This window comes from Cygnus atratus, chromosome 25, assembly GCF_013377495.2.
Source record: "Cygnus atratus isolate AKBS03 ecotype Queensland, Australia chromosome 25, CAtr_DNAZoo_HiC_assembly, whole genome shotgun sequence".
In the NCBI taxonomy this organism is placed as follows: domain Eukaryota; kingdom Metazoa; phylum Chordata; class Aves; order Anseriformes; family Anatidae; genus Cygnus; species Cygnus atratus.
Genome location: NC_066386.1, coordinates 3,884,224 through 3,896,773, shown reverse-complemented (window position 1 = coordinate 3,896,773; position 12,550 = coordinate 3,884,224). Strand labels below are relative to the sequence as shown.

The window sequence follows — 12,550 nt, the reverse complement described above, 5'->3', positions numbered from 1 at the left end:
GAAAAGCCCCCAGAGGAGGGCAGCTGGGCTGAGACCACTGCAGGACCATCCTGGGGACGGCTGGGCTGGGGGCAAAGGTGCTAAACCTGGGAGCTGGGTGTTGCCTGAGCACCCAGCCTGGGCACCTGCTCAGCGCTGCGTCATGCAGGGCTGCAGGGACACCTGGTGGGCACCTTCCAAAGCAGCATTTTGGGACCGCAGAAAGTGCTGGGAAAACTCTTTGGAAGGGTGCAAGCCTGGCCTTGGAGTGAGGATGCTGGGGCCAAGGCCTGTAGGGTCACCCCTAAGGGGTACATGGGGGGATCCTGCTCCCGCTCAGGGCTATGGGCATGGCGCAGGGCCCAGCGAGCAGCTGGAGGGGTGGAGGTGCTGCTGTACTCGGAGCCTGGGTGTCATCCCCATCCTTGTGTCACCCTTAGGGATCTCATCGGTCCCCATCGTAGCACGGTGCTTATTGGCACGTGGAAGCTGAGCCAGTGAATGCCCCAGGCACTCTGTGACATCAGGCGGAACGGTGGCACCGGGCAACATCGGGCAGAGCGGTGACAACAGGCAGCGAGCCTGGGGACTGCCCCGCGCTGCCTGGGTGCACCCGAGGCCACCAGGGCGATTGTCCAGGGGGTGAGTCTGCTGCGGGGTGCCCAGAGAGGGGCGATGGGACAGGGGGTCTGCACTGCAGACCCTTAACGCCCATTCCTCCGGGGTCACATCCCGTCCCTGCAGACACAGAGCCCGGGGTCACACCATCCCGGCTGTGTCCCTGCTGGGTGCAAGGACCTGGGAGTCAGCACGGCCCCGCAGGGCCCCGTTCTCACCAGGGCTGGCCAAGGAGAGGATGAAGCCCCATAAGCCACCGAAGTCCCGCAGCCCCGTGGCCTCTGAGCAGCATCAGCCACCGCAACGTGGGTCAGCAGAGAGCTGGGAAGCGTCTGCCCCCTCCTCAGCTGCAACTGCCCCCAGGAAGCTCTCCACGTCCTGCAGGACCTCCACATCCAGCAGGACCTCCATGTCCAGCAGAACCTCCACGTCCAGCAGAACCTCCACGTCCAGCAGAGCCTCCACGTAAGTGAGGGGATGCCTCCTCTTTGGCTGGACGAAGCTTGTCCCCGTTCATGTCTTAGGGCTCTGTTATGTTCCCTGCCCACCCTCGAGGTAGAAATACAGCCAGGTGGGGTGCAGGGGGTGACAGGACGGTGCCTGCCTTGCAGGGGGTCTGCCCCATGCTGCACGATCCTGATGGCCGAGGTGTACCCGCCCAGGCAGGCGGTATGCAGGACGGGCGTGTCAAAGCTGGACAAAGCAATACAGGTGAGGGTGGGCAGCGTGGCCCTGTGCACATCCTGCTGGGAGCACACCCAGCCCCTCAAAAGCACGTACCCATCACCCAGACGTGTAACCCGCAGCCCCAGGGATGCAGCTGGGTCGGGGAGCTGTGCTGGGGATGGCTTTGGCCACTGCTGAGCACCCCGGTGTGGCCCAGCATGGGCCCAGCTGGGGAGCATCCCCGGGATGGTGGCCACCAGGTCCCTTTGGTTGTCATCCCCGGGCTCAGCCCACATGGTGTTTGACAACGTGGGTGCTCTCGGCCCCAGACGTCCCCGTCCTTGGACGCGTTACTGAAGCAACGGCACCCACGGCACGAGGAGAAGGGAGAAACCAAGGACGTGAGCAACGGCCAGGATCAGCCTCAGCGGCGGGCCTCAGCGACCAGCAGTGCCCCGGGGGGCTCCCCCCAGGCAGCGGGGCGCAGAGCCCCCAGCCCCCCCGAGGGCGCTCCCGCAGCCCAGGGCAGGTAACAGGGATGTTAGCGGGGATCATCCCCCGGGCTGATCCAGGTCCCCAAAGCAGGAGGACGGGTGCTCAGTGTGGGAATGTCCCTCGGTAGGAGGAGCAGCCTCTCGCCCGACCTGTGCCCGAGTCCCAGCGACGCAGAGCAGGCAGACCAGGGTCAGGCTGTGCTGGGGACAGAAGGTAACCCTAACCCCTGGCTCTCCCCACCCCGTTCGACCGCGTTTGCTCCAAGCATACTCCTCTGAAATCCTCTGTCCCACCTTGGTGAATCCGGCGTTCTGGAGAAACCAGACTCAGGGACCATTTAATGTGCTGGTGTCCAAAACTTCCCCCTTCCTCTCTCCTTCTCCCACCACAGGGGACAAGGCTGATGTCCCGGACACCGTGGCGGTGGGCAGCCTGGGGACCTGCCCGGCAGGGGAGGGGAGGCAGGAGGGGCAGAAACAAGCTCAGGCTCATGGTAAGCACGGAACTGTCCTGGAGGCACGTGTACACCAGCCTTGGCCCCCCTCCGTGCATATTTTATGGGTCCCCCGATAGCAAACCTGGGCCGGAGCTGGATCGCACAGCCACCGGCTGCAGACGCAGCTGGCAGGAGAAGAGGTGCTGCTGAGAGCACAGAAATGAGCACACCGGCCATGCCGAGCCTGGGCGAATCCTAATTAATCCAAAAATTAATCCAAAATTAATCCAAATTAATCCAAAAATCTTGGCCCAAAACCAAGAGCAAAGCCTCAGAGCTGGTGGCAGTCGGCCTGTGGCACCTCCCGGAGGTGAAACTCTGAGCGTCGCAGCTTCCAGGCCACCCGCAGGCTGTCCTACTCCCATCTCAAACACATTTTCATGATCTTCAGCTTTACTTTTCCAGTAGGATAAAAATGAGATCTTTTTATTTTTAATGGAATTTGAGGTCCTGCTTTTTACCACGTGCCTCCAGGAGCTGGAGCAGGAGGTGAGCAGTGTGACTCCCGGTGGCTGACTTGGCACAGGGTCTGGCTGCTGCCCTGCAGCCACAAGGAGAAGGTGAACGCCTTGTCCCAGGGGCCACAGCCACCTCCACCCACTTCTCCCTCAGTCCCTGGCTGGGGCAGGTGTGGGACAGTCCCTGCAGCTGCCTGTCCCTCCGCATGGGCGGCTGCGTTGGATCACCTGCCTTGGTGCATCCTCCAACCCCAAACTCCTTTTTCCTTTCCAGAAAGCAGGGAGGCAAACGTGAGCCAGTTTCTGGAGGCTGATGGAAACTGTCACGAGGAAGGTAAGCAGCAGAGTCCGTCCGTGACCATCCCACACCTGGGTACTCTGAACAAAGTCCCTGTAACACAGAAAAATCTCCATTTCCCATTGAGCCATGGGGTGGGGCGAGACCCCTGCTTAGCCCTTAATGCCAGTGAGTGTGGCTGATCAGGCTCAGGACCATAGGAACCAACTGCTGGGACCCCGGAGTGGCTTTTCCCCAAAAAATCAGGGCCATGTGGCTGCACCGGCCGCTGTAAATGAGCCACGAGCAGCCAGGGGCACCTCCTGGAGCAGGAGCAGGAGGTGGAGGCTGCTCGCAGCTCCCCAGGAGAAGCCATTTGCAAGTGCTGACAAAATAACTCCAGCCCTGCCGAACCTGCAAATGCTGGGCTGTGCTGAGGCTGTTGGCGTCAGGGACCGCTAGATGGTGATGTCTGCACGCTCCCGGCCGCTTTCCACCTTTCTGTGCTGCTTTCCGATCATCTCTCCCGTGCAGGCAGGGATCCTGAAGGATTCTCCCTCGTGGAGGTTTCCAGGTTGTGGAGCCTCTACAGCCAGCCCATCCCGCAGGCACAGCTCTTGCAGCAGCACTGCGGGCTGGGGCTCTCTTTAATGCTGCTTTTATTCCGCTGGCTCCTTCCCAATCTCCTTCCTGAGCCTCAGAAGACAAACTCCACAGAGGGCACTGTGCTAAAGCTGCCTTCGGATTTCAGGTGCTTGCTGCAATGACGAGCGATAAAAGGTCTGATGTATTTTAATAAATCCAAAAAACGAGCAAAGCTCTTCCTGATGCCGCTAGTTTACGGTGCATTCTGCCCGTTCACAACCCAGAACTGAGTTTTCCAAGTCTCCAGGAAACTTTCTGAAACAAAACGCATTTCCCTGTTGATTTTAGGGAAGCAGGTCTACGTCGAAGAGCTGAAGTCTCACCTCGCCCCAGCAGAAACCCACTCAGACCAGCATCACCAGGAGGCAATGGAGGATGTGGCTGTGGATGGTGAGTGTGTTCAGGTCCTGGAGCACCTGCAGGGCAGGAAGCTTAAGGATTGGGGATGAAAAGGAGAAAGAGCTGGGATTAAAATAAATCAATAAATGAAAGCCAAAGTACTGACATTTCCCAGGGCACAAAATCATAGAATTCAGGCTGGAAAGGACTTCAGGACACCTCTAGTCCCACCTCCTGCTCAAAGCTGGGTCAGCTGTGAGATCAGACTGAGTTGCTCTGGGATTTATCCATTATAGGATCTCAGGGAGTCAGGGATAACTTGAGATGAGAACGCTGTGCTCTAGGAAAGCCTGGACCTCCAGCCTGGATGGCTAGCTGGCCAAAAAGGCCCTGGGTTTGTGAAGCACTTTTGTGGTGAAATTCTCCAAAATCACCAAATCCTTTGTGGATATGAGAGTTCTCGGTGTTGTAAACTCCCTTTTTGGCGAGACATTTAAAGCTGCAGCCAAGAGCCTCCCTGCAAGCTCTTGTCTGTCTGTTGGGCTCTCCTTCCTCAAACATCTTCCCCCCCCCGACCACACTTCATCTTCCCCCGTTCCCCAGGGGACACAGTCGACAGCCAGGACACAGGCTCCAGCGCGGGCACCGTGGAGATCTCCTTAGCCAGCGAGGAGCTGCAGGAGGTCCCGGGACACACCATGGGTGGGGATTGATATTTCTCTCCTCGGTTTCTGCTCCTGCACAGCCGCTGCAGCCAAAAACCCAGAAAGATGAGCTCAGAGAGGTCTCTGGAGCTTGGCCACGGCCTGGGATACGCCTTGCACTCAGCAGAGGTTAAATCCTCTCCGCTTCTCCCTTACCTTTAATCTCATGTTCAATTTTTTGCTTTGCATTATTTGGCACAAGTTGCTCCGTGTGTCCTGGCAAGATATAAATGCCATCCTTCAGCATATAAAAGTAAAAGGGGGTTGTGCCTAGAGAGTGCTAGACAGTGTGTGGAGGGAAGCAAGGGTTGATGAATGGCCGTGGAAAGGAAATTTAATCTTTCTTGGCCTCAACATCCCACCCTGCCTGGGGGGGAGGGAGTTTCATTGCATTATTGTGGCTACAGTCCTTTAGATCCTGAGATGGAAAGGGTAGGTGAAAGGCAAAGGTGTCTCCATTATTATTATTAATAACCTTTTCCCAGTCTCTCTCCGCTGGCTACCAGCACGGAGAGGAGGTTTCTAACGCTTTCTTGTTGCAGAGGATGCAGACACTGCAGATAATTTTGGTTCTGACCTGGCCACGGTGGAGATCCCCCTGGGGGAGATCCCCCCGAACCCAGAGAAGCTGCAGGAGGTGCTGGGTCCCGCTGCTGTGGACGGTGAGGGTCTCTGCCTGCCCTTCCACTGTCATTGCCAAGGCCAGGAATGTCCCCAGCGAGCCCCTTCCTGCTCCGTTCAAATATTGCCTGGGCTCTAGGGGATGAGGGCGGCACCCAGGACCTGGTCTCCACCCCAGACACCACAGCCAGAGAGGTCCACGTGGGCAGCCAGGAGATGCAGGAAGCCTCGGGACACATGGAAGGTAGGGGTAGGCTTTTGAGATCTATTCCCTTGGAGGAAGCCTAAACGTCTCTGGTAACCAACAGCTGAGTTAAAAGCCTTCTGCGTGCCCGTACTGGTGCTTGTCCAGTGATGAGGATGTGATGTTAACACAAGAAGCTACACGAAGCTATTGATCCCCTTAAAATAATGTTGTGGGTTCCCACTCACATGGGGCAGACGTGGAGGAAAGTCTCTGTGGGCGAGGGATGTGACTGCTCCTCCAGCAGTACAGTCCCCCTGCCCCGTCTCAGCCGTGCCTGGTACCCCATCAGAGCCCTCACGCTGTGATGGGGATTAGTGTCCGATGCAGTCACTCTGGACTCCTGCCTGTAAAAAGCCAGCCCCGGCACTTTTGCTTTCAGTTTTCCCCTTTTCCAATGCCTAACCCTCCCCGAAGACTCCATCCTGCCTCCGTTAGGAAGGAACCAAGCTCTAACGAACATCTGGGGCAAGCCCCTGGCTTGTATAGCAGCTGCCCCTGGGTCCAGCACCAGCACCTCATCCTCTCCATGCTCTGCTGTCTGTCATTCCCACCAATTTATCATTTTTATAACTGTTATTTCCCCTGAATGCTCTGCTCTCCCCCTGCAGCTGATGGGAAGGCGAGTTTGAGCGAATCCATGAAGGTGGTGAGGGTGGTCCAGCAACCACCCCTGGAGGAAGGTGAGTGAGATGTCCACCGTGCAAGCTGCTGCAAGTTAACAGCAAACAGGATTAGATTTTCTCCCTTCAGAAGAAAATTCTGTGGCCGTGTATTTTAATGAATTGCAAATCTGCTGGTAATGAAGCTGCGGGGGGAGAAGCAGAGGAACACCAGCAGCTGCAGTACGTTTCCAGTGGAAGCTGCTGGAGAAATCAAGGCACGGTGCTGCTCTCAACACACTCCGTGCTCCGCGTCGTAACTCCTGAGCCACCAGGGCAGGAAAGCACAGCCGTAGAATGGGCTGCAAAGATTTACTTGGCACCCTCTGGCTTCTGTTCCCCTTCTTGCTGCAACTCTCCTGCACAGCACAGACCTGATTTGTCTGCGAGCCACCTCGTCTCGCTCGGCTTCCCCCTCGTAGCAGCGATGTCAGGGCTTTTCTCCTCCCTGTGTGCAGGCAAGATTAATTTCACTAATGTGCTGAAAAGATTTTAAACCCTCTGGAGGACAGAGCTGGAGAAAGGCAAAGGATGTTAATAACACGGCTCTTACTTTTATTTAACCAATCTCCCTCCACCTCCTGGCTGTGTGTAGAAGGCAGTAACGTCTTGCTGTGTTGAGGATGGTTAAGAGAATCATGCTTAGAAGGAAAATAGTGCTCAAAAGATTTTATTTTGTTGCTTTCATAGAGACCAAAGTTGATGTCAGTGGTGAGGGCTCCATCCTGGCCACCCCAAGCATCCACTCAGCCCCAGAGAAGCTGAAAGAGGCACAAGTGGATGGTGAGTGAATCATAGAAATGTTGGTGGGAAGGAGACTCCTAACCCATAGAAAGGGTGGGAAGGAGACTCCAAACCAGCCTTCCGCTTGCTGCCAAGTTATTGCCAGCACTGGATGAGGTTGGTTGAGGTTTTACCCAGCCAAGCTCTGGGCATCTCTGGGACTTGAATGCCTGGACATGGCCCAAAGTGCCTTACCCGGTTTCTCCTGGATTTTCTGGGGGTGACAAGCAGGAACTGAGCCTGGGTCTTCAGCTACCTGCGCTGTGACGCCTTCATTCTGGGTCACAGTGTGACAGGCTGGCTGTGCTGCAATGGCAATTGTGTGGCCTCTCGTCCATCAGCCAAGCCAGGTTCTGGATAAGCAGGCAGAGGAAAATATCTGCAAGAAAAAGCTTGGCATGCTGTTAATTCCCCTCTGTGATTAGTCAGCCTTTGGGTACCATGAGCCACCGTGATCATGAGGAAGAGAAAGGAAAAACAGCTTGTCCATGAAATGCTGCCTCTGTGGGCATCAGGTTGTCCCAGGTGCTGGCTGCTCTGAAGGGAAGGAAGAAGAGATATAAGGATACAAGAAAGAAGGGATATAAGCTGCCCTCCATGTCCGCTGCAGGTGGGATGGGAAATCAGAGGCTTAAGTGACAAGAAGAAGGGATTTGAAAGTATCCACAGGGAAGAGCAGAGGACAGGGGATGCTGGGAGGCACAAGATTTCTCTTGCTCGATATCCTGCTGCTCATGGACAGGAGGGCACAGAGAGCTAATGCTGCTGCAGCACAAAACAGGGAAAGGTGCCATCGTAGGGTCCTTCCAGCTCTCCTCCTTGGGATGTCTGAGGCTGTGGGTGCTGGCGAGAGGGAAGCCCATGAGGTTTTGTCTTTCCATGTCCAGAAAAAGTTGCTCCTGGCCGTGCTCCCAAAACCCGGGTAAAACTGAAGCTCCTGCCAAAGAAGAGGGTTCGAAAACCCCTCACAAGGGAGACAAGCAGGTAAGCATCAAGGTGGAGACAGGGCTTGTAGGAACGCCGAGGCCTGTTGTGTGATCACGTCTCAGCTGTCAGCCTGTCCATCTCTCCTCCTCATTGTGTGTGTGGCAGTGAACTCCCACAGATCCCTCAGATGAGAAATGAGTGTGAAGCAGTGAGGAACATGACAAAGAAGCAATGGAAAGGTAACGGTACCTTGCTACGTGCTCCTCCCCGTTGACATGTTGCCAGCACGGACAGGAGTGGTTCGATCTTTAGCTTGGTCCTGCAGCACTGCGTGACCCTCCTGAGACAATAACCTCACCTTGGGGTACACAAAGGAAGGGACAATTCCGTGTCCCAAGGATGTGGGGACCCAGAGACTGAAGGAGGCGTCTCTGCCCTTTTTGGCAGAGAGACAGCTGAAAATCAGGAGAGCAGAGCTAGAACTAAACCAACCAAGCACCTCACATCAAATATGTGCTTACCCTTCTTCTCCCCAGACTCCTCGACTGCCCTGCACTGTCAGTAGCTATTTAAAGATAGATGCTTTGCCACTGGCAGGAAGGAACAGCCCACCCCAGTCCTCAATCCCTACTGGTTACAGTTCATTGCTTCCAAAAGAACGTAAGACAGGTAGCTCTGTTCCCCCACACCCCATTTAAACCACTGTCTTCTTCCTGCCTGCCTGCAGCATTCTCCGATGCTTTCAACTTCTTCCCCAAAGACACGGATGGCAATATTAACCTCTACAGCCTGGAGGTGACTGCTCAGCAGCTGGGGATTAGCTTGGCCGGCCAGGAGGCATACAACAAGCTGGTGTGTGCAGAAGCTGATGGTGAGTGCCTCATGGAATCATAGCGTGGGTTGGGTTGGAAGGGACCTTAAAGATCACCTAATTCCAACCCCCTGCCATGGGCAGGGACACCTCCCACTAGACCGGGTCACTCAAAGCCCCGTCCGACCTGGCCTTGAACACTTCCAGGGATTGGGCTCGATGCATGGATTGTTCTGGGTGTGTAAAGTGATCCTTCTCCATGTGCCTTCCCAGCCATGGGCAGTGCTGTACTGAGATGTTTTATGAGCAAGGGACCATGCTTGAGCTGCTGTGTTTGAGCACTCACCAGTGGCTCTATCCTTCACAAATACATGCCGTGCTTTTTGGACCCCTTTACACATGCTGAAGCACTAAGTGCCACTGTCCAGTTACGTGTGAAAGCTTTAACAGCTTTTTCTCCTGCCCTTAGGTTTTAGCAAGCAAATCTTTCTGCAGTGCCAGCTCTGAGCTGCTCACCCCAGCATTTCGTTACAGCAAAAATCTGCCTTGCTAACAGAGATGCCACTTGCTTGCAGGAGACAAGGCGATGAATTTCTCAGACTTTCTGACCACCATTACTGACAAGAACTGCTTTATCCAGACAGTATGTAAGTAAGAGACACCCTACCCATGCAAGTGTTGTGCTCCCCTCCAGCAAAACTGTCAGTTACCCAGAGATATCTGAACTATCTGATTCCCAGTCTAATTGGTACGGAGCAAGAAATCAGCATTGGGACCCAAAGAAACAAAGGCTCAGACAAGACCGTGATAGCTCACGGGGTTGTGACAGTGCAGCTGAGGGTTAGCTCTGTCCCCAGACCGAGCAGCAGAGAAGAGTGGTGGGGAAGGACCATCGTAGTGCTGGCCAGTCTCAGCGAGGGGAACACAAGGACAGTGGCACGAATCCAGCATCCAGTCCAAGTGTTCCTGGCTACCAGAGCAGAGGCCAAACTCAGCTCTCAAGCAGAGAAGCAGTAGTAGTAGAAGACATTATCCTGAACAGAGAAGCCGTTAGTAGAAGACATTATCCTTCTTTGGCTAATGAATGGCTGCAGGGACTCGTCCTCCCTGCTAGATGTCTAACCAGCACTCAGCAGAAAATGGGGATAGATCCCTATTGTCCAGATCTTTCTGGGGGCTGCGGGTGTCTCTGCTCCCTCTGAGCTCTGTGAAGGTAAGACAAGGCTCAGTCATGGCTCTGACTGCTCTCCTTCTCTCCAGTCCCTGAGAAAAGTGATTCAGGCAGCTTTGATTATGTCGATGCCAGAGGAATCCTCCTCTGCAAAGTCCTGCTGAAGCTGGTGGAGTTGGCAGCTCTGCCCCGGAAAACTCTTCTTCAGATTGCCAGGTGAGCTGCCTTAGCATTGCAAGACAGAGAAGGAAGCTCTCCACTTTACTGGGACATATGTGGATTATCTAACTTAGTATGTGGATATCAGGGCCCAAGACTATATTTCCTGAAATGTTTCATACCTAGATGGACGTCCAAAAGCACCTGCATAGCTCCAGTATTTTCTTTACAAAGGTGTTGTTGTAAAGGCCACCACATGTCTACCTCACACCATTTAAATATGGGCTTTCGAGATATGTCAGTGTACAGCAGCCAGTGCTGAGCAGGCCTTGGGCTCTGTTTTGCTGGACAACTACGCCCTCTTTTGTCTTCTAGTTACTACCAGCAGAAGCTTAGGGACTACACTGGCCACAAAGCCTGGCTGGATGCTGATTTCCTCACGAGTTACAGAAAGAACAACAAGAAAACTAGGAAAGATCTGGTTTATCCTATGACTTCCTTTGTAAGCGCTGCCCGCATCCCAATGATGAAGGAAAAAGAGGCAGCAGCTTATATGGAACGACTCAAAGGTAAGGCTCGCACGCTGTCATTCCCACTCTATTATTCCCACTCTGTCCAAAAGGGAGTTCACCAGAGTTACAAGGGTGAAATACTGACTGGGGCTTTTGCCACAGCTTCCTCCATTACTTCATGGCACATGGCCTCCTCCAAAGGTGGAGAATCGGTGCTTTGGTACTTTATTCAGCAAGTCCCAGCACCAGCCTCGCATTAGCAAACCCTTCCCCAGGCAGTAATAGCCAAGAGGAGCACAGAAAACAGAGCTGGAGCCAACCTTGGGAGTTCTTCCAGCCCATAACCCTCCTAGGGCAAGATGCGGAATCAAACAGTTGGAGTGGGTTGTGCTCCAGAGACTTCTACGGACAAAGGAATCACCTTCCTGAGGTGTCTCTGGTGGCTGAGTAGCTTTGTGTTTCAAAAGAGTGAGAAATCTGGGACCTACAAGCCCTTCTCTGGTCAGAGGAAAAAGAGCAAGAGTCACTTGGCTGTAGCTGTACAGTGACCCTTGTTCTATCTTCCCCTTGCCAGGATCCGTGCCCCGTACAAGCAGCCCGTATGCTCAGGTACCCATCTTCCCACTGATTTTGAATGAAGACACAAAGACACTCGTGAAGCCGAAAAAAAACATGCAGAAGCTGGTGAGGCAGAGAAAGAAAGAGCCAGTAGCTTCAACACAGAGCTGCTCCATCCATAAGAGAAACTACGTGCAGGAGGTAAGAGACAAGCATGATGCTTCCGATACATGGAACAGTACCAAGGGAGGCCTGGGGACAAGCCTGAAAACCTGCTTTTTGTTTAATCAGGCCGCTACCCTGAAGCCTCCTGCTCGCAGCAGAAAGCAGAAACACTCCCCCACCATCAGCTCAGCGCAGCCAAACAGACAGCGTCACCCCAAAACAGGCAACCAGGGCAAGACACAAGCACACACGAGCGTGAGATCCAGCCCCATGTCCCACCTGCCCTCCAGGAGCCGCCCGCACAGGACTCCTCACTCGGTCAGGCACTTGCTTCACGTTTTCTCCCCCTTTTCTGCTGCAGCATTCAGTCACGGGCTCAGTTACAACTTGTTGTTGTTTTTTTTTCCCTGGTAGCCATTACTCTGATGAGAAGACACAAAGCTAGAAGCAATATATAATGATAGTTGGCAACCCCACTTATATACCATGGCAAGGAGACACAGGCTGCAGATACTGTACAGCTTAGAGCACAGACGTTAGGGTTGCGGTGTGGGGACTGCAATTCAGCCAGCACCGAAGGGTGACTGGTCACTCGTGCAACCTATAAATTAACTGTCTGGCGAATGCTTTAACTAGACGTGGGTATTACACGGCAATTTTCTCCTAAGCGCAAGGAAAAACGAAACCAGAGGTATAATAATAGCTTAGTTGTTTATTACTGTTAATTGTCAGCATGAATTAGTTATAACCTGCCATCACCGCATCCTAGCGTGCCGCTGAGGTGTATTTTTAGCCTTGTACGCACATCTGCGGCACGTGCTCCCACCGGGGCCGAGCTGCGGGGCTTCCCCCCATGGGGCTCTGCCTCCTCCTGAGCATGGCCCCCTTCTCCTTTCTTCTCCCTTCTCCCCTTCGCTCCCAGGAGGCGCGGGTGGCCCAGCAGTACCAGCACAGCCTGGCCCTCCGCCAGCGCGCCAGCCTGCTCAAGCTGTGGCGGAAGATCGGCGGGGCCGAGATCGGCCGCCAGACGGGCAGCAAGCGCTTCCACCACATCTTCTCCACCTACTCCTGGTCGTGGAACGCGTGCCAGGAGCTGGTGACCGCCGACGAGCTGCAGGCGCTGGACCGCCTGAACCGCCGCCATCGCCGGGCCACCAGGCAGGCGACCACCACCAAATGGACGTCCCTGGCCCCCACCAGAACCCGCTGAAACGCCGGACGGTGCCGGTTAGGGCCGGGCTTCGCTCCCACCCTGCCCTC

At 54.8% G+C, this 12,550-nt stretch overlaps 2 protein-coding genes across 2 annotated transcripts; both read left to right on the top strand.

Annotated features, from left to right (window-relative positions):
• Positions 1-895: 895 nt before the first annotated feature.
• Positions 896-5,343, top strand: LOC118258929 (uncharacterized). The gene is made up of 10 exons (XM_050715438.1): positions 896-1,062; positions 1,209-1,308; positions 1,593-1,792; positions 1,886-1,971; positions 2,150-2,251; positions 2,987-3,046; positions 3,923-4,024; positions 4,577-4,675; positions 5,220-5,246; positions 5,306-5,343. The coding sequence occupies exons 1-10, from the start codon at positions 1,007-1,009 to the stop codon at positions 5,341-5,343; spliced, it is 870 nt and encodes a 289-aa protein (XP_050571395.1). The 5' UTR covers positions 896-1,006.
• On the top strand, positions 5,303-12,500 carry EFCAB3 (EF-hand calcium binding domain 3). The gene is made up of 12 exons (XM_050715437.1): positions 5,303-5,542; positions 6,154-6,225; positions 6,895-6,987; positions 7,875-7,971; positions 8,080-8,153; positions 8,642-8,785; positions 9,301-9,372; positions 9,986-10,112; positions 10,431-10,624; positions 11,142-11,326; positions 11,417-11,545; positions 12,213-12,500. The coding sequence occupies exons 1-12, from the start codon at positions 5,386-5,388 to the stop codon at positions 12,498-12,500; spliced, it is 1,632 nt and encodes a 543-aa protein (XP_050571394.1). The 5' UTR covers positions 5,303-5,385.
• The last annotated feature ends 50 nt before the right edge of the window (positions 12,501-12,550 follow it).